Raw genomic sequence first — 27,225 nt, forward strand, 5'->3', positions numbered from 1 at the left:
AGACTTTAGAACAATGTCTGTCTCCGCCATTTGGAAGGTGGAAGCATAAACACACATTCTCTGTTTATGCTTCATCTCAAAGGGGATCAAGAGTCTGTGACCACTGACATTCAGGGCCAAACTCCGTAATGCTTTAGAATGTCCACACGTCCCAAAGGAAGGGCACTATGAGTACATGCTCAGTTACAGTGAAGAGTTAGTTACCACCCACTGTCCTTACCCACTGCGGTGAGGTTTCTAAAGTTCTCCAGCATCACATCCCAATACAAGGTTCTCTGATCACAGTCCAGCAGCTGCCACTCTTCTGGGGTGAAGTCCACAGCCACATCCTGGAATGTCACCGATCCCTGTAACGGAACATTCATCTTCAAACTAAAGTGTGCATTATCTGTTGGTGGGAATGCAAACTAGTGCAGCTGCTCTGGAAAACAGTGTGGAGGTTCCTCAAAAAATTAAAAATAGAACTACCTTATGACCCAGCAATAGCGCCATTAGGAATTTACCCAAGGGATACAGGAGTGCTGATACATAGGGGCACATGTAACCCAATGTTTATAGCAGCGCTTTCAACAGTAGCCAAATTATGGAAAGAGCCTAAGTGTCCATCAACTGATGAATGGATAAAGAAGCTATGGTTTATATATACAATGGAATACTACTTGGCAATGAGAAAGAATGAAATCATGCCATTTGCAGCAATGTGGACGGAACTGGAAGGTATTAAGTTAAGTAAAATAAGTCAATCAGAAAAGGAAGATATCATGTTTTCGCTCATATGTAGATCTTGAGAAACTTAACAGAAGACCATGAGGGAAGGGAAGGGGAAAAAATAGTTACAAACAGAGAGGGAGGAAGGCAAACCACAAGAGACTCTTATATACAGAGAACAAACGGAGGGTGGATGGGGGCATTGAGGAGAGGGGAAAATGGGTGATGGGCATTGAGGAGGGCACTTGTTGGGATGAGAACTGGGTATTGTATGTAAGCCAATTTGACAATAAGTTATGTTAAAAAAAATAAAACAAAGTGTACATTATTTGGGAACTTGCAGGAGAATGATGGGAGCCTCTTATGATCATATATTCATTGTTAAGTTTTCATAAAGTTATATATGATAACTACTGTATGCTTGACTCAGAAATATACTTTGTGTGAGAAACAAAAATCACATTAAAAATATTCACTAGTGTCGGGACAATTAAATCGAGTAAAGATCAGTCTCTTTAATAAGTGGTGTTGGGACTAGATATCCACATGCAAAAGAATGAAGCTGGACCGCCTTAAACGCACATAAACACCTCACATCATATATAAAAATGAACTAAAAATGGGGGCGCCTGGGTGGCTCAGTCGTTGAGTGTCTGACTTCGACTCAGGTCATGATCTCACAGTCTGTGAGTTCGAGCCCCGCGTCGGGCTCTGTGCTGACAGCTCAGAGCCTGGAGCCTGCTTCGGATTCTGTGTCTCCCTCTTTCTCTGCCCCTCCCCAGCTCACGCTCCGTCCCTCTGTCAAAAATAAATAAACATTTTAAAAAAAAATTTAAAAATGAACTAAAAATGGATCAAAGACGTAAATGTAAGAACTAAAATTATAAAATTCTTAGAAGAAAACATTGGAGTAAATCTTCATGAGCTTGGATTAGGCCATGGTTTCTTAGATATGAAAGGAAAAGTGTAAGTGACAAAAGAAAAAAATAGATAAAATGGAAATCACTAAAATTTAAAATATGTGCTTCAAAGGACACCATCAAGAAAGTGAAAAGACAACCCACAGAATGGGATGAAATACATGTAAATCACATATTTTGGTAAGAAATTTGTGCCTAGGATATAAAAAGAACTCTTACAATACAACAGTGAAAAGACAACCCAATTTAAAAATGGACAAAGGATTTGAACAGATTTTCTCCAAAGACATAGACACTCATATGAGCATGAAGCACACGAAAAGATGCTCAACATCATTAGTAAATAGAAATCAAAGCCACAATGAGATATTGCCTCACACCCACAAGGGTTGTTAAAATCAAGGACAAACAATGACAAGTTGTGACAAGGATGTAGAGAAACTAGAACTGTCATACACTGCTGGTGGGGTTGTAAAATGGTGCAACAACTATGGAAAATAGTTTTATAGTTCCTCAAAATGTTAAACATTGAATTAACCATATTACCCAGCAATCCCTCCTAAATATATACCTAAGAGAACTAAAAATATAAAACCTGTAGACAAATGTTCATAAAGAAGTATTCATTAATAGCCAAAAGTGAAAACAATATGGGTATCCGTCATCTGATGAATAGATGGAATAACAAAATGAGGTATATCCATATAATGCAATATTATTTGACATACGTGTAACATTGATGACCCTTGAAAATACTGTTACTAGGTGAAAGAAGCTAGTCAAAAAAGATCACATATTATATTGTCTTAGTTATATAAAGTGTTCAGAAAAGGCAAATCCATAGAAACAGAAAATAAATTAGAGCTAGGGGATAGGACAAATAGGGAATGACTGCCAATATGGGGTTTCTTTTGAGGGTAATGAAAATATTCTAAAATTAGATTGTAGAGATGGTTTTACAATTCATGGACAGACTAAAAACCACGGAGTTGTATATATCTTAAATGGGCCAATCTGTAATATGTGATTATGTCTCAATAAAATTATTTAAAATACTCCTTATATGTTCTTCATTCATTCATTCAGACAATGTCTAATGAGGACCTACCAGACACTGTATTAGTGATACAAAAAAGAATAAAAATGTTACTGGTCTCAGAGATCTTACAATCTATTACATACTACAAAGTAAATATATATAAGTTAGAAGGGCTATAAGGTTAACACGTCAGATTCACCTGACCATAATAAAATAGAATATAAGACCTTTTTTTACATAATAAAATATATCCTCTCAATTGTAATGTTAAAATCATGTTTAACTAACTTAAGCTGAAATTAAAAAGGCATGTGGCTACATGTCTACCACAAAGACATAGTTAAAACCATATAGAACAGGGGTCAGTAAACTACAACCCATACCCCAGCCTGATGTTTCTGTAAATAAAGTGTTACTGGAATATTTATACCCACTTATTTGCTTCAGATGCAAAGTTAAAATTGAGTAGTTGCCACAGAGGCTGTATGGCCTTCAAGCCTAAAATATTTACCATCTGGCCCTTTATTATTTTTTTTTTTTTTAATTTTTTTTTCAACATTTATTTATTTTTGGGACAGAGAGAGACAGAGCATGAACGGGGGAGGGGCAGAGAGAGAGGGAGACACAGAATCGGAAACAGGCTCCAGGCTCCGAGCCATCAGCCCAGAGCCCGACGCGGGGCTCGAACTCACGGACTGCGAGATCGTGACCTGGCTGAAGTCGGACGCTTAACCGACTGCGCCACCCAGGCGCCCCACCATCTGGCCCTTTAAAAAGTTAGAAGACTAGGTAGGATTTATCCCATGAATGCACAGATAGTTCAATATTGAGAAATATATTAGAAATTCTCTGAATTCCTATATTAAAGATAAAACATTATTTTACCAACAGGTATTTTATTTACTTATCTATTTTTTTTTTATTTTTTAAATGTTTTATTTATTTTTGAGAGAGTGCAAGCAGGGGCGGGGCAGAGGATCTGACAGCAGTGAGCCTGATGTGGGGCTTGAACTCAGGAACCATGAGATCATGACCTGAGCCGAAGTTGGACACTCAACTGAATGAGCTATCCAGGTGCCCCAACCAACACATATTTTTAAAAAAACATATAAGAAAAAAGGTTTCCACTTGATGAAAACAATGTTCACAAGCTAAAAATCTTTAACTTGATTAAAAACAAGAAAACAAAAAACAAAACAAAACTATTTACCAAAATACAAGAGGAAACAATGAAACACTGGAAACATTCCCATTAAAATTGGAACAGAAAGATACTCGCTAGCAATTTATAGTTCCTGGGGCACCTGGCTGGCTCAGTCAGTTGAGCATCCAACTCGATTTCAGTTCAGGTCATGATCTCACAGTTTGTGAGATTGAGTCCCAGGTTGGGCTCTGTGATGGAGGCACTGAGCCCGCCTGGAATTCTCTCTCTTCCTCTCTCTCTCTCTGGCCCTCCCCTGCTCACACATGTACACTCTCTCAAAACAAATAAACATTTTTAAAAAATTATAGTTCCCAAAAAACCCTGTCCATTGCAATAAGACAAGAAAAAACATGAAGACATACATATTGAGCAGTAAGGAACAAACTCCATTTGAAGAGTGTATGATTGTCTACCTAGAAAACCTAATAATCAACTAAAAAAATCTTGAACTTAATAAGAGTTCTGCAACATTAAAAAAAATTTTTTTTTTAATTTTTAAAGAAGAAACAGGGGGAACCCGGGTGGCTCAGTTGGTTGAGTGTCTGACTTTCGGCTCAGGTCATGATCTCGCAGTTTGTGAGTTCGAGCCCCGCATCAAGCTCTATGTGGACAGCTCAGAGCCTGGACCCTGCTTCGGATTCTGTGTCTCCCTCTCTCTCTGCCCCTCCCTTGCTTGCACTCTGTCTCTCAAAAGTAAATCAACATTTAAAAAAAATTTTTTTTAATTAAAAAAAATTAGTTCTGTAAGTTGACATAAAGTCAAATAGATAAATGCATACTTTCCTATACACCAAAATAACCAATTAGAAAATACAATGAAAAAAGATCCATCCCATTCTCAACAGCAACTTAAACCATATGTAAGAATAAATATTACAAGAAATTCTTATACGAGAAATGTATAAGAATTATAATAACAAACCTATAAAAATGTAAAGAAGGACCTATATGAAACATTAGAGAATACATTATTGAAAACTATGAATTTTCTACAAATTAATGGAAACATATATTGCAATCACAATAAAAATACCTAAAATACTCCTTTATAGACCCTGACAAGCTAATTCTAAAGTCCACATGGAACAGGGCCCATGGGTGGCTCAGTTGGTTGAGCATCTGACTTTGGCTCAAGTCATGATCTTCCGGTTCTTGAATTCAAGCCCTGAATCGGGCGTGCTGCTGTCAGCACAGAGCCTGCTTTGGATCTTCTGCCCTCCTCTCTCTCTCTGCCCCTCCCCTGCTCACTCTCTCTTTCAAAAATAAATAACATTTTAAAAAATACTAAAATAAAATTCACATAGAAGAGAAAATGCTCAAGAATACTAGCAGACCCTGGAAAAGATATAAGATTTACTTATGGTTCCAGAAGAATATTAAAAAAGATATGTACCTGAACTTACAAACTGAGTTCGCATAGTGCTGCTTATTGGCACTAAGCTCTTTGCTTACTCTAGGAAACATTTTAAGAAATACAGCATGCTATATAAAATGTGATGTTATATTTATCACAGGGTTGTTGCTATGAATGTTATTTCTCTTTTTTTTAAACTTTTTTCCCCAAGTTTATTTATTTGAGAGAGAGAGAGAGAGAACAAACACGAACAGGAGAGGGGCAGATTAAGGGAGAGACAGAATCCCAAGCAGGCTCCACCTACAGTGGAGTGTCAGCAGTGCAGAGCCCAACACAAGGCTCAAACCCACAAACCACAACATCACGATCTGAGCTGAAATCAAGAGTCAGAGCTTAACCAACTGAGCCACCTAGGCACCCCTGTGAATATTATTTCTACCATTATCTCCATGAAAACCCATTATAAGATATTTTCTTCAGAGAACTGCATCAGGAAAATCTTTACTTCTCTAAGGGATTGTTTCCTTTATCTTTGTGGACAATACCAATACGTTAACTGGTTGACTATCCATTTTCTGTGATTGCTATAAAGACTGGGTACACATATGCAGCTCAAATTTATTCCAACTATGTACAGACCCTGTGACGTGGATATCAACTGATCAATTTTCTAAATTTTCTTTTGCACCTGATCTATTCAATCTATATTTTCCCTATACATGTCTATACATGTCCTTTTTATATAGATTTTTGAGAGTTTTAAATGACTCAATAAATGGATACCTACCTGGAAGTTGATCATTTTCTGGAGCTCTTACACACAGATCTATGAAAGTAAAAATAGGAAAAAGAATAGAAAGACATGAAAAACCAAAACGCAATGTAGAAAAGAAAAGAGGCACTATTAGAAAGAACTCTTGGGGTGCTTGGGTGGCTCAGTTAGCCAAGCGTCTGAATCTTAATTTCGGCTCAGGTCATGATCGCAGGGTTGTGAGATTGAGCCCCACATCAGGCTCTGTGCTGAGCATGGAACCTGCTTAAGATATTCTCTCTCTCTCTCTCTCTCTCTCCCCCCCATCCCTCTCCCTGCACCTCCCCCCATGTTCTCTCTCTCACGCAAAAAAAAAAAAAAAAAAAAAAAAAAAAGTTAGAAAAGAAAGACTCACATTGCAGCTTCAGTAAATGTCACCTAGTGAGAGAATGACGATTCTAGATGTCAGGAAAGTCCATATTTTATAAGTGCCGAACTCTACTGGTGGATCTGTTATGAATCTATGAAATTTAGGTAAGTATGTTGTACATTTTTGTCCTACTGATCTAATGGCAAGTTGTTAATCTTAGAACTAGTGACATTTTTTTCTTCCCAAAATTTTATCCTAAGAAAAAAAATAATAAATAAGTCTAAAAACTAACTAAAACCCTGGTTTCTGAAACTCTGAAACTCAGTATATCTCTGGAGTCAGTCCTTCCTGTGACTCTCTGGTTTCTGCTCTGAAGCTGGGAGAAGAGAGCTCAAATTAGGTTGGGTTTTCTTGAGAAGGCTGGATTGAGGGATCCAGGAATTTTTTTTTTTTTTAAAGACAGAGCCTTCAGTTTAAATTCTAAATCTGTCTCTCTCTCTTTCTTTGGAAATTCACCATCTTCTATGAGCCAGTATAGTTTTTTAAGAATTTAAACCAGCAAAGTTGGGGCCATAGAAAGGCTAAAATATGCAAGAGGGACAGCTTTATTTACACAGTCTTCACTGGAAGATCTGCAAATTCACCAAAGACTATTAACAACAACAAAAAAAGACTACAAATCAAAATTTATTCTGCATTCATTGCTCAAATATTTCAAAAGGAGAATAAATACAACTCTTTTTTTTGCAGGGTCCTAACTACACTTGTGGCGATCATAGCACCAGGTAAAACTTGTCAAATCACTAAGTTGTACAGCAGAAACTAATGTAAGATTGCGTGTCAACTATACTCAAAAACAAACAAAACGCCAGAATAAAATTCGGTGAAAACTCGTCTGGTTCGACTCTCAGCTCTTCCACTTATTGTCAGTATAAGCAAGTAACTTAACCTCTCTCTCAGCTTCAGTTAATTCATATGCAAAATGGAGAGAACACTTACTTCAGACAATTGTGAGAATATACTGAGAACATGGCAAGTTTCTCTAGAAATACTTCCTAGATCCCTTGGAATGGTTTAATATTGCCTTTTGCGGGCTCTGGTAGGGCCAGCGATGTTCTTGTAACCAGGAAAGGTAAAGCCTGAAGCACATATTCCTGCACTGTGATCTCTACCTACAAGGGCAGGAATACAAACTGAGCCTGCCCCATCCCTACTCGGGATCCGGGAACCCACTTGAGTGGCAGTTAGCCCCTTCTCTTGCTTTCTCTGAACTCCAGAATTGGACAGGACCCACACATCCAAACACTAAATCGCTGCACGTGGGGGTTGTGAAGTTTTACCTTCCTTTGGGTACGCCAATAAAAAGGTGCATATCTTTCTCCCCGCCCTTCCCTTACGTCCCCAAGCTCCGCAGAGTCATACCTACCAGTCTTTCACCACCACACTCCCATCTTTGGTTCTAAAAGATCAGATTACAGAGATCTCCCACAGGCTCTAGGAGAGAAAACCCCGTTCCCCCTTCACGCGGCGCAGGTTGGAAGATTACTGAACACCGGCTACCGCCCCACTGCGCGTGTGCGGAAGTAACTGCCGCCCAGGTTCCCAGGTCCCCCCGCGGTGCAGGCTATTCTTAGGGGACTACATTTCCCATAGGCCTGTGGAGCTCGTTTCCGGAAGGCTTCAGAGGCCTCTGCCTCTTTGTAGGGAGAGTCCTGGGTTGGTATCTCTGGGACTTCCATGAGAGCCAAGCTCATTTATAAGAGGGAAGTGTATATATCATTTTCGTTTAAAAATACAAGACACCAGAATTTTTAAATACTAGAAAATCTAAATCAGCACTATAAGATAATAATCTACCCTTAGTTCAGTTTCTTTTAGCAATGCACTAGCTTAGGTCCCAAAAAGGAGGTGAAGCGGAGGACCCAACAAAGAAGACTGAGAAGGGATAAGGTGTGAGACAGATGTAAAAGTAGAAGAGTTTGGTTCTGCAAAATCAAGGGAAGAAAATGTTTCAAGAAGTGGGGAATAATCCAGCAGTATTAAATGCTGCTAATTAGTCAAGTAGGATGATCACTAAGAATTGACCATTGGATTTAGCATTGTGGAGGCTGTTGAAATACCCCATTTTGGCGTAGTGGTAGAATTTCAATAAAATCTGATAAGAATTTGATAAGAGTGGAATGAGTGGAATTTGATAAGAGTGGGAAGAGAGGAAGTGTGAAAAGCAAGTACAGGCAGTACCTTTAAGAAGTTTGGCTTTTTTAAGATGAGTAGAAAAAGAAAGCTGTCGTTGCATATAGATTTGGGGTCCAGAATTTTTTTTAAGATGGAAGAAATTATAGTATGTATGCTAATTAAAATTATACAGTAGAGGGAGAATACAGGAGAAATGGGATAGTTGCAGGAAGAAAAGTCCTTCTGGAGAAAAGGGATGGGATTCAGTACGCGGTGGAAGGATCAGTTGTGAATGTGGACCATTCATCCATTAAAATAAAAAGGGAGACAGAATTTCCAGGTACAGGTGAGATACAGATTTAGTGGTGGGAGAATGAGCCTATCTTCTTCTGAATGCTTGTATTTTCTTAGTTAAACAGGAAGCTGAAAGTGAAGGAAGGGAGAAGGTATTGGAGATTTGAGGAGAGAAAAGTAATACTGTATGACATTGATTCTAATATACACTTTTTTCATATTTGAACATCTGCAAAACTGGTATTTTACAAATTATGGCATGCTATAGTTTAACTGGCAGCATGTTTTTTCTCTTTGAAAATATGTGAAATAATTATGTATCTTATAATCAATGGCATCTGAGATTCTAATGTTATTTAGGAATGTGTAAGAGTGGGGGCACCTGGGTGGCTCATCGGTTGGCGTCTGACTTTGGCTCAGGTCATGATCTCATGGTTCATGGGTTTGAGTCCCCTGTTGGGCTCTGTGCTGACAGCTTGGAGCTTGGAGCCTGCTTCTGTGTCTCCCTCTCTCTGCACTTCCTGTCCCCCACTTGTGAGCCCTCTCTCTCTCAAAAATAAACGTTAAAGGGGGGGGGAAAGAATGTGGAAGAGTGAATGGATTAAGGAAATACAGTACTATTGCTTGGTAGCATTAACAGCCCACTTGATATTAGTAGCCACTGTATTCATTGGCATTTTCAATGTCATAAAAATGTTTTTTTATATCTTAAAAAAAAAAAAATCCTTTCTTGGAGCGCCTGGCTGGCTCAGTCGGTTAAGCGTCCAACTTCGGCTCAGGTCATGATCTCGCGGTCCGTGAGTTCAAGCCCCGTGTGGGGCTCTGTGCTGACTGCTCAGAGCCTGGAGCCTGTTTCAGATTCTGTGTGTGTCTCTCTCTCTGACCCTCCCCCGTTCATGCTCTGTCTCTCTCTGTCTCAAAAATAAATAAATGTTAAAAAAAAATTTAAAAAAAATCCTTTCTTAACCTGTAGCCCATTTGAACTGCACCATTTCCTAACTTTCCTTCATAGAAAAATCTTTCTAAAGAGCTGCCTCTTGTTGCTGTCTACATCTTCACACCTCCAATTCTCTCTGCAGTCCACTCTAATAGCTTCTTTACTCTACTCTCCTAAAACTCATCTTGTCAAGTTACCAATTAAATTCCAATTCTGTCCTCATTACATCTGACCTCAACAGCATTCAACACAATTAAAATACTTCCTTATCGGGGTGCCTGGGTGGCGCAGTCGGTTAAGCGTCCGACTTCAGCCAGGTCACGATCTCACGGTCCGTGAGTTCGGGCCCCGCGTCAGCTCTGGGCTGATGGCTCAGAGCCTGGAGCCTGTTTCTGATTCTGTGTCTCCCTCTCTCTCTGCCCCTCCCCCGTTCATGCTCTGTCTCTCTCTGTCCCAAAAATAAATAAAAAACGTTGAAAAAAAAATTTTTTTAAATAAATAAAAATAAAATAAAATACTTCCTTATCTTGGTTTCTAGGACATCTCATAAAAGCTAGTTTCTCCCACTTCACTCAGACTACTTCTGTATTTCCTTTACTAAAACTCTGTTCCTCTGTTCCTCCTCCAAATGTTGGAACACTCAAGGGTTTGACCTTCGGCCTTTGCTTTCTGAAATTGTCCTCTAAATGATCTCATTCAGTCCCATGGCTTGAAATACCATTTATGTGATGATGAGTGAGTGATGACTGAAAATCTGTATTTCCATCTTTCATTTCTCCCCTGAACAGCAGACCCCTAATTCCTTATGCCTACCTGAAATCTCCCCTTAAAAATCTAAACATCACCTCCAACTTCACACTTCCAAGCCAATTAATCCCTGCCTTCTCCCACCCCCAATCTAGCACTTCTAGTTCAATAAATGCACCATCACCACCTCATTACTCAAGCAAAAATTTAGGAGCCATCCTTGATTTCTCTTATTCCTTTTCTTTTTCTCATAGTATATATGTTTATGAAAGCACATATTTTTGTTTGGCAATACTGTGATTTATAATAAGAAATATATATTTGATCTTCATCCCTGTTTTTGGTTCAGAGCTCCTAAAAGTCTTGGAATTTCCTAAGTGATGAGAGCAATAACGGTGTCTTTTGTTATATTACTGAAGTGATTTTGTACTGTACCTAAGCATGGGGGCTGGCTGCCAGGAGAACCAATCATATGATTGGAGACTAGAGAGTTGAAACTTTCAGTCCCAACTCCCTGGCTTCTGGGGAGGGGAAGAGAGGCTGGAGGTTGAATCAATTGCCAGTCGCCAATAACTTAATCAATTGTGGCTATGTAATGAAGCCTCCATAAAAACTCAAAGGACAGGGCTCACAGACTTTGTGGGTTGGTGAACACACGTAGGTACAGAGAGAGTGTTGGCCCAGAAAGGGCATGGAAACTCTTTTCCCTTTCCCCATACCTTGCCCTATGCATCTCTTCCATATGGCTGTCCCTGAGTTATATATCCTTTTATAATAAACTGGTAATCTAGAAAATAAAAATGTTTCTCCAAGCTTTGTGAGCTGCCTAGAAAATTAGTCAAACCTAAGGAAGGGGTTGTTGGAACCTCCATTCTATAGCTAGCAAGTCAAAAGCACAGATGACAATCTGGACTCATGATGGGCATCTGAAGTGGGGGGAAAAGGGTAAGCTTGTAGGACTGAACCCTCAACCTGTGGGATCTAACACTATCATCAAGTAGTATCAGAGGACTGTTTGGTGGTGGGGGAAAGCCCACACATTGGAATTTGTGTGAGTAGAACCCGGCACATAATAGGTGCTAAATAAATATTTGCAATACTGAATATACAATTGTCCATAGTTTTATCTCCATTAAATGTGTCATAGAACTTGTTTCCCATATCTATGAGTCTATTTCTGTTGTTCTATTTTTTCATTTGTTTTGTTTTCCAGATTCCACATATAGGTGAAGTTATATGATATTTGTCTTTATCTGATTGATTTCACTTAGCACAATACTGTCTAGGTCCATTCATGTTGTCACAAATGGTAAGATTTCATTCTTTTACGGCTGAATAATATTCCCTATTCCTGTGTGTGTGTGTGTGTGTGTGTGTGTGTGTGTGTGTGTGTGTACACACATCACATTTTCTTTACCCATTCATCTATTGATGGGCACTAAGGTTACTTCCATATCTTGACTATTGTAAATAATGCTGCAGTGAATATGGTGGTGCATATATCTCTTCAAATTGGTGTTTGTGTTTTGGCTTTTTTGTTTTGGATAAATACCTGGATGTGGTATTGCTAGATCACCTGGCAGTTCTATTCTTAATTTTTTGAGGAATTTCCATATGTTTTTCCATTGTGGTTGCACCACTTTACATTCCCACCAATGGTGTATAAGGAAGGGTTCCCTTTTCTCCACATCCTTACCAACACTTGTTCTTTCTTTCTTTCTTTTTTTTTTTTTTTTTTTTTTTGATAATAGCCAATCTGACAGGTGTAAGGTGATCTCATTGTGGTTTTGATTTGCATTTTCCCTGTTGATAGCTGACGTTGAGCATCTATTCGTGCACCTGTTTGCCTCATGAGTGTATAAGCGTTCCTTCCTCTTCAATGTTTTGGAATAACTTGAAAAGAAGAAGTACTAACTCATCATTAAATGTTTGGCAGATTTCACCTATGAAGCTGTCTGGTCCTAGGCTTTTTGTTTTTGGAGTTTTTAAAAATATTGATTCAATTTCATCGCTTGTATTGGCCTATTCAGATTTTTTTAATGTTTTTTATTTTGAGAGACAGAGAGACAGAGCGAGAGAGAGAGAGAGAGAGAGAGAGAGAGAGAGCAAGCAAGGGAGGGGCTGAGAGAGGGGGGAGAGAGAATCCCAACCAGGCTCCGTGCCATCAGTACAGATTGAGCAGGGGCTCAACTCATGAAGTGTGAGATCATGACCTGAGCCAAAATCAAGAGTCAGACAGGTAACCAACTGAGCCAACCAGGCACCCTGGTCTATCGAATTTTCTATTTCTTTGTAAATCAGTTTCGGAAAGTTATATGTTCCTAGGAATCTATCCACTTCTTCTAGGTTTTCCAATTTGTTGGCATATAATTGTTCTTTGTGGTTTCTTATGATCCTTTGTATTTCTGTAGTGTCAGTTGTAACTTCTCCTTTTTCATTCCTGGTTTTATTTAGGCCCCCTCTCTTTTTGTCTTGATGAGTGGGCCTAGAGTTTATCAATTATGTTTATCTTTTCAAAGAACTGATTTTTCATTTCATTGATCTTTGCTATGGTTATTTATTATTTTAAAAGTTTATTTGAGAGGGAGGGAGAGAGAGAGTTCAAGTGGGGAAGGAGCAGAGAGAGAGAGAGAGAGAGAGAGGGAGAGAGAATTGCAAGCAGGCTCTGCGCTGTCAGTGCAGAGCCTAAAGCAGGGCTCAATCTCACAAACCGTGAGATCATGACCTGACCTGAGATTAAGAGTCAGATGCTTAACCGAGTCAACCAGGCACCCCTTTGCTATTGTTTTTAAAATCTCTATTTCACCTATTTCTGCTCTTATCTCCTTTGTTCTACTAACTTTGGGCTTTGCTTACTCTTCTGTTTCTAGTTCCTTTAGGTATAAAGGTATTTATTTTGGATTTTTCTTGTTTCTTGAGGTAGGTAGGACTATATCAATATAAACTTCCCTCTTAGAACTGCTTTTGCTACATCCCATAGATTTTGGAATGTTGTATGCCCATTTTCGTTTGCCTCAATGTGATTTTAACTTCATCTTTGATTTATTAATTGCCCCATTAGCTGTTTAGCAGCAGGTGTTTAGTCTCCATGTGTTTGTGGTTTTTTCCAGTTTTATTCTTGTAATTGATTTCTAATTTCACACCACAGTAGTTGCAAAAGATGCTTGATAGGATTTCAATCTTGAATTTAGAGACTCATCTTGTGGCCTAACCTGTGATGTATCCTACGGGATGTCCCATGTGCTCTTAAATGAAAGTAATATAATAGTATGGGGCTTTAATACCCCACTTACCTCAATGGATAGATCATCTAGACAGAAAGTCAATAAGGATACATTGGCCTTATGACACCTATCAGATGGATTTAATAGGTGTCATAAGGCCAATGTATCCTTATTGACTTTCTGTCTAGATGATCTATCCATTGAGGTAAATGGGGTATTAAAGCCCCATACTATTTTGTACTACTTTCATTTTTATGGACTCTCTCTCCTATATGTCCTGTGCAATGAATGTGAATACCTGTGCTGTGACTGAAAACGTTGGTACATTCTTGACTTTCATAGGTCCCTATGTGTGAAAAGATTATTTTGATCATCTAAGCTTTGACCAAAGCTCCTTAAACTCCTCTGCAATGTACTTTCTGATGAATATGAAGACTTGAGCTCTGAAGGCCTCAGCACAATTACCACATGTATAAAGTTTTTCTCCGGTGTGGACTGTGATGTACATGAAGAAATATTTGCATTTTGGCTGAAGCTCTTACCACGCACAACACACTTCTTTGGTTCCTCTCCTACTATACTCTAATAGATGTTATGTTTTGAGCTATCACTAAAACCTCTATCTCTCTTCACACCTTTATGGGGCCTTTCTCTCATATAATCTCTCTGAAGAACTTGAAGGCCTATATTCTACCTGTGGCTCTTGTCACACTCACCACACCAGCAGGGTTTCTAAACATATGGATTCTCTGATGAATATCAGAGAATCAAAACAAAACAAAACAGAGAAGCAATAACCAAAGCAATAGTTGAAAAATTTTAAAGGAAGTAACTTATTCCTTACATTTTAATGTACTTTTATAATAAGCATGTATTATTTAATCAGAAAATTCCACCATGGGGGAGCCTGGGTGGCTCAGTTGGTTAAACGTCTGACTTCGGCTCAGGTCATGATCTCATGGTCTGTGAGTTCGAGCCCTGCATCGGGCCCTGGGCTGACAGCTCAGACCCTGGAACCTGCTTCATATTCTGTGTCTCCCTCTCTCTCTGCCCACCCCCCTCCCTTGTGCTCTGTTTCTCTCTCAAAAACTAAACAGTGAAAAATTTTTTAAAAATTAAAAAAAAAAAAAAAAAAGAATGTGGTGCTTGGGTGGCTCAGTTGGTTACGCGTCCAACTTCAGCTCAGGTCATGATCTCGCAGTTTGAGGGTTCGAGCCCTGTGTTGGGCTCTGTGCTGACAGCTCAGAGCCCCTCCCCTGCTTCGGATTCTGTCTGTCTGTCTCTCTCTGCCCCTCCCCTGCTCATGCTCTGTCTCTCTCTGCCTCTCAAAAATAAATAAATGTTAAAAAAAAAAAAAGAAAAAAGAAAATCCACCATGGAGAAAATTAAAAGACATGCAACAAACTGGCCTTTAAGAATAATTTTAAAAGATTAAACTCCTCATTAAAAATAAGCAGAGGGATGCAAATTTAATAAGATTAAATTATTTACTAAAGGAAGCAAATTTTAAAAAACCAATAGCTTTGTTATGATATCTCTTTTCATTTAACTGCTCACTGAATATTCAAGAGGTCCATAATTTTGAGTTCAGATACCTTTAGGCAGAATTTGCAGGGAAAAGATGACATTATTAGCTATGTGGAGGCTGCAAACCCGGGAAGCATTTGTTGTAGAGAACAGCATCAATGATCCTGGGGTGACCCCAACTACAGATGTCTCAACTTACCTTGTGAGAAACCATAAAGTGATGACTAGGAGATGTTAACTTAAAATAAAGATCTGAGGGGCTCCTGGGTGGCTCAGTCGGATGGGCATCTGACTTCAACTCAGGTCACGATCTTGCGGTCTGTGAGTTCAAGTCCCATATGGGGCCCTGTGCTGACAGCTCAGAACCCGGAGCCTGCTTCAGATTCTGTCTCCCTCTCTCTGTTCCTCCCCTGCTCACACTCTGTCTCTCTCTCAAAAATAAATAAACATTAAAAAATAATAAGGATTTGAGAGCTCAGGGTATTACTGAATTACAGAACTACTGAATTCTGACAATGTCACTGTCTGAAACCAACTTATTTTTCTTTTCCCTCTTTTTAAACCTTCTAGCATATCCAACATGATGCCATCAGAGCCCTGACAAGCTGTTTTCTTGAAGACTGTTAGCTTAATACTCTTGATCCTATAAAGTCCAGTTTATTTACTATGCCCCCAATTTGATTCCAAACTTCCTAGGGCCTAGAATAAGATACCATGTAGGGGGCTTAACAACAGTAAGAAATACTTTACAGCATGATGGTTAAGAACATAAGCACTGCAGTCAGACATATCTAGGCTGGAGTCTACCACTTTCAAACTGTGTTTTATAACCCTTCTAAGCCTCAATTCCCTCATCAGGGATAATTAATGGATATATAGATTTAATCATCAAAGTGCTAAGCATGATGCCTGGCACATAATATTCATTCAGTAAATGAGAGTTATTACCCCAAGATTCCCATTGTCCGTAAGAAAAGTTGTGTGTAGCTCAAAACACCTCCAGAGGTAATCTACTGTAACTCCAAAAATGTCCAGGTTTTACCAGTTCACATAGAACATGGAGTCACATTGGGGCGCCTGGGTGGCTCAGTTGGTTAAGCGTCCAACTTTGGCTCAGGTCATGATCTCGCAGTACATGAGCTCAAGCCCTGCATTGGGCTCTGTGCTGACACTTCAGAGCCTGCAGCCTGCTTCAGATTCTGTGTCTTCCTCACTCTCTGCCCCTCCCTCGTTCATGCTCTGTCTCTCACTCTCTCTCAAAAATAAAGATTTAAAAAATTAAATTAAAAAAAAAAAAAAAAACAACATGGAGTCACATTAACAATATTCACCATGTTCTGCTGCCTCCTGACCTTCTAGTTCATATAGAAACTCCACTCCTGGGGCACCTAGATGGCTCAGTCAGTTATGCGTCCAACTCTTGATTTCAGCTCAGGTCATGATCTTGGGGTTGTGAGATCAAGCCCCACGTTACGCTCCACACTGAGCATGGAGTCTGCTTAAGATCCTCTCTCTCTGCCCCTCCCCGCTCACACACTCTTTCTAAAATTAAAAAAAAAAAAAAAGTAAATAATAAGAATAAAATAAATAAAGAATAAACAAATAAAATAAAAAATAAACTCAACCCCTGCCAACTCTTCTCCCACTTCCACCTATATATGCAAATTCTCCAGTAATGACTGCATAAACAAGCCTTTTCCTTCCAGGTGATGTCCATATCGTTCTTTCCTCTGGCCTCTTTGGTGATGTTTGCAATCAAGAGCTCCACTATCTTCTAAAATGCACTGAGATTCCTCTTCACTATCTTCACAATTTCCTTAAAATGTGTTTAATTTTTTGGTTCTCCCTTTATAAAAAGGGCACCATACTGTATGTAACCTTTGGGGACTTTTCACTTAACTGTGCTAACCACACTGTTGTGTGTCATTGTGGCTCATTTCTTTTGGTTGCTGTACACCGTCCACACTCTTCTGATGATGGGGACCTGGACAGTTTCTAGGGTTAGGTTTTGCTATTGTGAAAGTACTATGACGCATATGCTTGTTCATATTTTCTGTTTTACACATGTAAGACACAACTATGTGTTGTGGTCATTTTTGAAGGATTGAGATTATGAAAAAAAATCAGTTCGACTGACTTGGACAGCATTTCATTCTATTTTATTATATAAAATGTAGAAAGTGTTAACTAAGAAAAAACAGGGAAGGGACTTAACAGAAAGTTTAGGATCTTCTTAGGAAAGCAATGATTGCTGAAGGATGCCCTTTGCTCCAGCCATGATGAGCAACTGTCTTCTTGGCAATTCACAGCAAAGTTCCAGGGACCTATAACCTCAGATTCCTCCCACTCACCCCTGAAACTTGGTTTTGACTTGAGTGGTTAGAGTTTGAGAAAATATGAAAAGAACCAAAATAAGAATATTCTCCATGAGGGGCGCCTGGGTGGCTCAGTCGGTTAAGCATCCGACTTCGGCTCAGGTCATGACCTAGCAGTTTGTGAGTGCCAGCCCCGCGTCGGGCTCTGTGCTGACAGCTCAGAGCCTGGAGCCTGTTTCCGATTCTGTGTCTCCCTCTCTCTCTCTGACCCTCCCCCGTTCATGCTCTGTCTCTCTCTGTCTCAAAAATAAATAAACGTTTTTAAAAAAAAAAAAAAAAAAAGAATATTCTCCATGAAAGCTAAGTTCAAAAATTGGTCCTCTTTTCCTCTGCTGAGTACATTAGAAGCAGGGAGGCTGAAAGTTCCTGAAGGCATACCCTTCTGTTCATTTCACTTTTTTGGCTAGGGCCTCTAGAATGGAGCTGGGCACCCCACCACCCTTCCTCCATTCACAGATATCTGCATAGTTGCATGTCCGGCACTTCCAAGCCTCCTCCACATCAACCCCTTGAGGCTCTCGGTGGCCCATCCAGTAGGCCATATAGTGCTGCACCTTGCCTCTCACCTCCTTCTCTTCAAAAGCCACAATCTCTGTACCCAGCACTGTGGCAGTCTCTTGGTGGATGTACTCAATCTTTAGGATATCAATAACTGGGAGGTCAGACAGTGTTAGAGACAAGAAGACTAGCTCCATGAGGTCACCCAAGGACTTTACAGAGAAGCCTCCCTGCCGGGCATGCCTCAGCACTGAAGGTCCCAGTGGCTTGTCTGGACATAATTTTGTGTGGTGGATTAGGCTAGCACTGGTCACTTTCCCTTGAACCATGGCATCAAAGATATATTTGTATAGGCTGATTTGAAAACAGTCTTTTTTCTTCTGAGCTTCCAAAGGGAGCATAGGGCGCCTGCGTGTCTTAAGTTCAGCCAGTTCCAGTTCCCCCTTAGCGGTATAGTGCAGCTCATCAATTACTCCAACAAGCAGCACACCCTCCACTTCTCCAAACACTGGAAACTCTCTGATGCGTCCTTCTGACTGCAGGACAGGAATCATTGATAATATATTCAAAAACTTAACTGCCCAAGCATCTTCTTTAGTGGTGGTGGGGACAGTCACAAGATCATGAACTTCTAGTTCTCTAGCTAGGTGGATGCTGGCACCGGTGTCCAAAACAGCTGCCTTCTCAGGAGCCAAGAAACCAGGAAGCTCCTTCCCATATACCATTTGCTGTTCACACCAGTCTTGAGTAGACAAGTCAGTGACATACAAATGTTTAAGGTGGAATCGCTCCATAGGTGATGAGACATCCAATCCTCTTTTCCATTTTGGTAAGCTTGTGAGCTTGTCATCCTTCCCAGGGAGTTCAGAAGAAGGACCAGGCTTGCTAAGTGATGCACTTGACTCCTGAGTATCTTCCAGGTCCAGATACTCTAGCAACTCTGAGTCACTCAAGTCTGAGAACCCTGAGGCCTCTACTGACCCCGTCTCCTCTTCCCCATTCTCTGCCATGGCACAAGGCCCTGCAATATCATGTTAAAGAAATGTATTATCCAAATAACAAATTTATCCAAAGCACTTTCAAATTCTAATAAGGTAAAAAGAATCACAACTATTTATTTACATTCTTTAAGAAGCCTAGCTATTTACGACCAACTAGTAATGCAACAGAATTGCATTGGCCTCGATTTCTTCATTTAAAAGGAGATTTGAGGTTTGCTTTTTCTGATTCAAAGTTCTACTGACTTGGAATATTATTTCATTATTTAGAAATGTATAGGTCTTTGTAAATGTTGGAGCAATGTTGGTAAAAACATGGCCACTTTTATGATTCTTCTAATACAAAATCCTTGACTAAGAAAATGAAACTCAATTACAAACTATTCCTTGAGAAAAATCAGCTCTATGATGACTGTTTTACAATGTAGTTCTCAGGAACATAGTATAGCAAAATTCAAAGACTAACTATAGACAAATACCAATAGATCTGCTCATACACAAAGTAATAGCATACAGCGTGCCCAGGTAGCTTGGTCAGTTGGGCATCTGGCTCTTGGTTTCAGCTCAGGTCATGATCTTACGGTTTGTGGGTTCGGGCCCCATGTCAGGCTCTGCACGGAGCCTACTTGGAATTCTCTCTCTCCCTTTCTCTCTCTGCCCCTCCCCTGCTATCACTTTCCCAAAATAAATAAACTCATAAAAAAAAGGTAATAGCATGAAGTCATGAGAGTGGACGTTCACAGCAACATGTGGAAATCAGTTGCTTTCAAGATTTGAAATATACTAAGGAAATGGCAAGGAGGAAAAGCTCTTGGTGGGTTTTACTTTATCCTTACTGACTTTATAAATTATCCTAGCAGAAATTGGTGTTTCCCACTAAGTTTATTTTTTCTCTCCACAAGAAATTAGCTTATGATGGAAAATATCTGTCAATAAGCACTAATAAAATACTACAGTATTTGCTATAATATTGAATATTTATTGTGCAGTTATTGAGTGCTAGACATTGAGCCAAGTGCTTCACATCCAATATCTCACTACTCTACTGTGGGACAGGTACTCTTTTTTTTTTTTTTTAATTTTTACTACAAAAAAAATTCACACAAAGAAATAGAACAATGAACATCTATATATATACACAACACCTAGATAAACAACTGTTGACATGCTGCTGTATTTGCATTTTTCATGTGTGGATTTTTGGCTATTTTAAAGTAAACTATAGATCTAACACTTCAGATATAAATGCTTCAGCATTCATTTCCAGATAAAGACATTCTCCTACATTAACTACATTACTGTTATCACAACTAACAAAATCAATAATTCCCTAATACTCCCCTCCTTATTCAAATTTCCCCAGCGGCCCTAAAATGTCTTAAATAGCTTTTCTTTAAATCAGGAAACAAAGACCACACGTTATGCTTGATTTGTTTTGTCTCTCAAACATTTTTAATCCTAAGAAACTAGGCAAACTATTTTGTAAAGATACTCTTTTTAAGTCTTCTTCCTAATCTCACATATCTAACCTAGCATAGGTTAGAAACAAAACAAAACAAGGTATGACCAGTCCACCAGTATTGGACTTTGGGTGCCAGGAAAATAATCTGACACAGAATTTAAACTGATTGAGATAACTATGAACTAAATTTCCTCTTTGCTATTAAGCAATGAAGAAACTGAATGCACCAAATTCCATATTAAAAACTTAAGAACTGATATATTGAAAATGGTATTAATATTTGCTATGGTTGTACTTAACTCATTTTTAAATAGTCTAAATGTCCCTAATGAAAGAAAACATATACAGCTGGCAGAGAAGTTATTTGCAATGAACAAAAGTAATGCAATGCTAAGATTTCTTTTTTTTTTTTTTTTTTTTTTTTTAATTTTTTTTTTCAACATTTTTTATTTTATTTTTGGGACAGAGAGAGACAGAGCATGAACGGGGGAGGGGCAGAGAGAGAGGGAGACACAGAATCGGAAACAGGCTCCAGGCTCTGAGCCATCGGCCCAGAGCCTGACGCGGGGCTCGAACTCACGGACCGCGAGATCGTGACCTGGCTGAAGTCGGACGCTTAACCGACTGCGCCACCCAGGCGCCCCTGCAATGCTAAGATTTCTGCTTATATCCTATAAAGTTATTGCTTTAGAGGATACTTCAATAGTAATAAAACACAGAAGACGCACATTTACATAAGTGTCTCAAATTATAAATGTGCCTTGGATGATGACAGTTTCAAAATGAGTAATGTTATTGGGACCATGAAGTCCCTGAAAGTTGGAAAGAATCTTCATCTTCTGTCAAGAAAATGAAGTTAAATGGCAATTAACATGTACACTTTGGGTGTTTTTCCCCGCTGGGGGAGGGCACTAAATCTAAATCTAAATCAACTGACCTTGAAAACATTTTATTTCAAATATATAGATCTGGGCTGGCCAATATGTAGCCACCAGCTACATACAGTTACTTAAATTTAAATTAACTAAAATAAAATAAAATAAAATTTAAAACTCAATTTCTCTGCTGCATTAGGCACATTTCCAGTAATTAGTAGCTATATGTGGCTAGGGGGTATCACATTATAAGGCAAAGACATAGAACATTCCTCTGACTATAGAAATGTTCTTTTTGGACAGTAGTGATTTAGATTATTCTATGTGTCTGTACTAACTCCCTGGGGTGGTGGGGGGGGGGCGGGGAGAGAAGGAGAGGCAGAGAGAGAGTAAGCTCCTGAAAGTTATGAACTTTGTTACTTGTTTTACATACTGAGAATAGGGTAGCCCTGAACAGGTTAAGCAAAATGTTCTGTAGAGAAGAAACAAAAAGGAGGCATTCTCTGTGAAACTGTTCATCTAAAGGAAGAAAACAATACACTGGGGATGAGCAATTTAGACTCAGATGTGTTGCCTGGACTTTCCTGCACAGAAAAATTCCAGGCAAGGGCATAATACAGCACATTGTCTCCGAATGCAGTTTGTATTTTTCTGACATGAGATGATTTCACATGGTTCACATGAGATGATTTCAAATGATTTCAACATTTTTAGACACATCTTAGCGTATAAAGCTATATTCAAATGCATAAATCCAATGCATCATTTCATAGAGAGTGTTTCTTAGGACAAGTGTGGTCTATAAATAAATGAAATTAAAAAATTTTAAACATGAAAATAACAATACAGGTAGTACACAGGAATGGCAACAATCCTCAGGTGGTAAATGAATGAAATGGTTGGGAAATACCAGCATAGTGTCAAGAGTCTGGGGGTCGTGGGGATCTAGTTTCTAAACCTAACCCTAACTAGGTCAGTAGTATTCAGTAATATGCCACTTGCCTTATGAGTGCTCTTGAGCAAGTTCTTCGTTTTCCTGACGCTACTGACACAGTATCCCCTCCAACTGTCCTCAGCTACTCAAAACAGTGATAAAACAAAACAAACATACTAGCATTCAACAAATGTGGATCTCCTTCCCCTACCCAAGGAAGAGACGGGATAGCATTTCTATTCCTTTTGACAAATTGAGTTTAAACTTTAGGAGAGAAGAAACTTCTACTCCCCTGGGACTTGGCTGATCTTTCCCCTTACCAGGAAGTGCAGAATGCTGAAATGACAGGGGTAGGGAAGGAGAAAGGAGCTCTGAAAAACCAGGTCTGCACTGAAGAATCCAGATTAGCAACTCTGTGCCTTGCTGTGGTAGAATGGGGATTTTCCTTTCTCACCTGTCCAGTCCCTCACATTGTGGCATTTCCTCCTCTCTGATCCACACTGCACAGGCTGTTGCCCATCCCAGAAGCTAGGTAACGCTTGCCTCTCTCCTGGATCAAATCCTCCAAGACGTCTTCGTTTTCTCCACACCCCGGATGTAGTTACTTAATTCAATCCTCGCTCCCTGCAAACAAGAGAATCAAAAATAGCCAAAGTCCCCCAGGAGCTCCAAGACCAGTTCCCTCTTCCAGCCCCAAACCTCAGCCCAGGTGCTGAGCAAAGACCCCAGGTGAGAGGCTTTTCTTCTCTGATGGGTTCCTGCTGCCTGTGGCACTGCCACTACCTTCACCCTCTACGTTCTGACTTGTTCGGTGCAGCCCGGACTTGTGGGCTCCGACAGCGCTTGCCTTCAGCCAGGACCTTTCCACCGGCCCCAGACCACTGTCGCCCCAGCAATTCCAACCCCGTCCTAAAGTTTACTGAGCCCTCCCTACAATGGCTTGGAGGAGCCGGAGATGACAGCAAGGGGTCGCCGGCCTCGGGAAGAGGTCCCAGCGGACCTCCACGAAAGGGCCAGAACCCACAGGAGTCTGGCCTGCGAAGGCAGACACGACAAGCCGCTGCCCGGGGGCCACTCCCGCCCGGGGATCGCGGCAACCGCGGGAACAGACCCCAGGGCTCCACACCGCAGCCGCTCAGCCACCCATTCGCCGGCCTGATCCTAACCTTGGCTACTCCTCCGAAACCCGGGCTCTCCCCGGCTCCGCCGCGGCCTCGTTACTGCTCCCGGGCTCCACCGCGGACCTGCAGGGGGAGCTTGAGCACAAAGCTCTCCGCTACGGAGAGGTGCGCACAGACGCGGCTGCAGCGCTGGCCCAGAATGCCCAGCGGCCGTCCGAGGTCCGCCCCCTCCCAGAGGCCGCGGCGGCGCAGCAGGCTTCTCGAGTCCACGGCGGGGCGGACTCCCTCTAGCGGCGGGGCGAGCAGGGCGCTAAAGGCGAGCGGCAGCCTTTGGGCGGGCTGTCCCCGCGGATGGCTGGCTGTGCTTGTGGCTTATCTCCGGACGGAAGTGCGCTGTCACCTGACCCAGAAGCTCTCACTGCGGCCCCTCCAAGCGGGGGTCCGGGAGCGTCGTGGGCGCGTCCCTGTCCCCGGTGCACCGGCGGCGTCTTGGCTTTGCCTCTCTTGGACTCCGCACCCTCTCTGCCCCTCGCGCCAGCTTTCCCAGCTGAGAACAACCACAAACTCCCTTTGCAAAGATGCTGGCGCCCGTCTTAGCCTTTTTATTGGGAAGTATAACAGCTCTATTCTGAAATAGGAAACAAAGGCAAATAAAAGTATTGAAAAGATAGGTCACCGTTAGATCAAAAGCAGAAAAGTGACAAGCCCTTTCCAAATACACTCCCATGCCTCCTTCCCGAGGAAACTACTAGCCTGATTTTTATGACAGTCACTTCCTTGCTTTTCTTTACGTTTTTATCACATACGAGACACTTGATTTACGATTAAGGTAGCATCGCATAGCAACGGAGAAAGATGGTCTTTCTTTTTTTTTTTTTAAATTTTTTTTTCAACGTTTATTTATTTATTTTTGGGACAGAGAGAGACAGAGCATGAACGGGGGAGGGACAGAGAGAGAGGGAGACACAGAATCGGAAACAGGCTCCAGGCTCCGAGCCATCAGCCCAGAGCCTGACGCGGGGCTCGAGCTCACGGACCGCGAGATCGTGACCTGGCTGAAGTCGGACGCTTAACCGACTGCGCCACCCAGGCGCCCCGAAAAGATGGTCTTTCAATGAAGGTTCTGTGACCGCAGGGTATCCTTATGAAAGAAAATCTATAAAATGATACCTCTTATCTTACTTCCTCACAAAAATCAATTCCAGGAGTATTAAAGTCCTAAATGTGAAAAGCTAAACTATAAAGCTTTTAGAATATAATACAGTATTGTTTGGACTTCAAAATAGGGAAAAGATTTCTTTTTTTTTTAATTTCTTGAATGTTTTATTTTTATTTTGAGACAGAACGCAAGTTGGGGAGGAGCAGAGAGAGAGAGAGAGAGAGAGAGAGAGAGAATCCAAAGCATGTTCCAGGCTCTGAGCTTTCAACACAAAGCCGGACTTGGGGCTGGAACCCACTAACCACAAGATCATGACCTGAGCCAAAGTCCCACACAACCAACTGAGCCACCCAGGCGCCCCAGGATCTCTTAAAAGTAAAATAGAAAATACTAGAAAGGATAATTAGGGAAATTAAATGTGACTTGTATATTAGATAATAGTATCTATCAATTATAAGTATCATGGTATGATACTGATTTTGTGGTTGGGTAGGAGAACATCCTTGATCTAAGAAATATGAAAGTTGAGAGAAATCTTTTTAATTAAGTGAAATGAGTAGGTGTTGCTGGACTGAGGCTGGAGGTTTCTGCCTCCTCCCCACTATAACCTTCTGTAGCCAAAATGTAACTTCCAATGCCAGGCAAGCCTTTTTGCAACCCTTTCCCACATGCACCTATCTTCAAATGAAGTTTGGGGGAGGGGTGATGCAGAGGGGAGTGAAACGGAAGAGATTCCCAAGACAGTAGGACCATGTTACCCAAAGCTTTCGTTCTCAACACTGAGGGACTCAAATTTAACAATGCCATGCCCTTTCCCCAAAAGGCTATCCTAAGAAGTGCGGGCATGTCACTACATATACATTGTATACACTGCATACAATGTATACGCTGTGTATACATTGTGTTCCTCACAGGTGCTAGAAGAGGCAAAATTTGTACCTCCCAACATAGCCCTGATTACAGTCTACCATATAAGAGTCTATAGGATAAAAGTGTTTATCTGTATGATTACTCTCTAGAGCTGCACTGGCCAATGAAGTAACCACCAATCACATGCAGCTCTTGAGCACTGGTAATGTGGCTAGTCCAAAATGAGATGACTTAATACCAGATTTTGAAAACTTAGTACCCCCCCAAATGAAAATAACACATTAATTTTTTATATTGGTTACATGTTGAACTTGTAATATTCTGGAAATATTGGTTTAAATGAATATATTATAAAATTAATTTTCCTTATTGCCTTTTATTGTATTACTGTGGCTGCCCAGAAAATTTTAAATTGCATATATGGATCACATTTGTGTTGTGGCTCACATTATATTTCTCTTGGACAGCACTCCTCTAGGGCATCAGAGTCTAAGGGCAGGGAATTTATTTTGCTCAAGTTTGTGTTCCTCACAGGTGCTAGAACAATAATTGACAGAATTTTTATATGTTCAAGAGAAGCCCACTGGCAATATTCTGTATTTGAGAATCTTTTCTTCCACATATTAAGATCAGCCTCTCAAAAAACAAAACAAAACAAAAAAGATCAGCCTCTCTTCAGCCAAACACCTATTTCTGATCATTGAAAAGGGCATTGCTTACTTGGAGAAAGCCAGAGGAGATAGCCCTAAGGAAGTTGAGGGAGTTGGAAATGAGCCAAGGATATAAGACTGAGGCCTTTTTCTAAACACAGGCAGCTTCAGATGTAGGACATTTGAAGCCTTCAATCAATTAGAGTTTATTCATTTTTAAGAGATTCAAAAACCAGGGGCTCTACCTTCAGGTGAGGCTTGATCCAGGGTCAAATAGTGTGATGGGATTTAAATTTTCTGTTCATTTCTTGGATCAGTTTCCTCTGTGTTTGCTCATTTCTAAGCAACCTCCCTCCTTTTATACTGCCGGTAGCTTCCAGGGATATAGCCTTCCAGATTTGTATCTAGTGGGGAAAAAGGAAGTCTATTTCCCTAATACCTCAAAAACAAATCCAAAATTTCTCCCTTCTTCCTGATTAATCAAACTGGGGTTATAAGCTTGTCTTAGCCAGAGTCTTCCAGAAAACAGAGCCTAAAGCAAAGATTAGATGGTTTTTTTTTTCTTTTTCTTTTTGAAAGTGCAAACCCATGGTACCAAGGATAAGAAAAGAAAGTTAAGCCAGCAACAACTTCAAGCAAATTGAAGTGGTGCACTATTGTATGGATATTGTTTCATGTTGACCCCATAGTCTTACACACTGATTCCAGAATAATATTATAAAGTTAAAACCCCATGGTGTCATTCTCTGATTAAAAAAAAAAAATCCTTGAATATAAAGCCTATCACTTTATTTAGTAAATTCAGCCAAAAATTCCAAGTGCTCCTCCAAGAAGACATAATTTTGTATAGTAGTCCCTGATGACGTGACACAAGTTACATCTGGGAGGATGGGGAGCTAACTAAACAAAGAAATTAGGCAGAAGGAAGAAAAATAGCACAGCTGAGGACCAGAAACCATGCAATAGTATGGAACATTTGCAGGACCATGAGATCCTTATGGCTGGAGCAAAGTATGCTTGAGGGGAAATTTGG

At 40.4% G+C, this 27,225-nt stretch overlaps 2 protein-coding genes across 5 annotated transcripts in view; both read right to left on the reverse strand.

Moving 5' to 3' along the window:
- LOC131504937 (zinc finger protein 684-like) overlaps positions 1 to 22,957 on the reverse strand; it is a 30,454-nt gene extending 7,497 nt beyond the window's left edge. The window contains exons 1-4 of one of the 3 annotated variants that reach the window (XM_058717886.1): positions 7,773 to 7,931; positions 6,392 to 6,497; positions 6,013 to 6,051; positions 221 to 347 (exon numbers count right to left, since the gene is read on the reverse strand). In XM_058717886.1, coding sequence (XP_058573869.1) covers positions 221 to 347; positions 6,013 to 6,027 — 142 coding nt within the window. In that variant the 5' untranslated portion in view covers positions 6,028 to 6,051; positions 6,392 to 6,497; positions 7,773 to 7,931. Of the gene's footprint in view, positions 1 to 220; positions 348 to 6,012; positions 6,052 to 6,391; positions 6,498 to 7,772; positions 7,932 to 22,846 lie in introns of those variants that run through there. The other 2 variants (XM_058717883.1, XM_058717885.1) reach the window with 2 other exon arrangements.
- EXO5 (exonuclease 5) lies at positions 17,898 to 23,611 on the reverse strand. Of its 2 annotated transcripts, XM_058717888.1 has the most exons (3): positions 23,559 to 23,611; positions 22,936 to 23,016; positions 17,898 to 19,144 (listed from the first exon to the last, which is right to left on the reverse strand). In XM_058717888.1, exon 3 carries the CDS (start codon positions 19,131 to 19,133, stop codon positions 18,012 to 18,014), a length of 1,122 nt encoding a protein of 373 aa, XP_058573871.1. In that variant the 5' UTR covers positions 19,134 to 19,144; positions 22,936 to 23,016; positions 23,559 to 23,611; the 3' UTR covers positions 17,898 to 18,011. The 2 variants fall into 2 exon arrangements, with proteins under 2 accessions (XP_058573871.1, XP_058573870.1); XM_058717887.1 differs by lacking the exon at positions 23,559 to 23,611 and having other exon boundaries at positions 22,847 to 22,977.
- Positions 23,612 to 27,225: the final 3,614 nt, after the last annotated feature.

This window comes from Neofelis nebulosa, chromosome 2 (genome assembly GCF_028018385.1).
Source record: "Neofelis nebulosa isolate mNeoNeb1 chromosome 2, mNeoNeb1.pri, whole genome shotgun sequence".
NCBI lineage: Eukaryota > Metazoa > Chordata > Mammalia > Carnivora > Felidae > Neofelis > Neofelis nebulosa.

Coding starts and splice junctions, on each gene's coding strand:
- EXO5 (XM_058717888.1), bottom strand. CDS start 19,133: ATGGCAGAGAATGGGGAAGAGGAGACGGGGTCAGTAGAGGCCTCAGGG.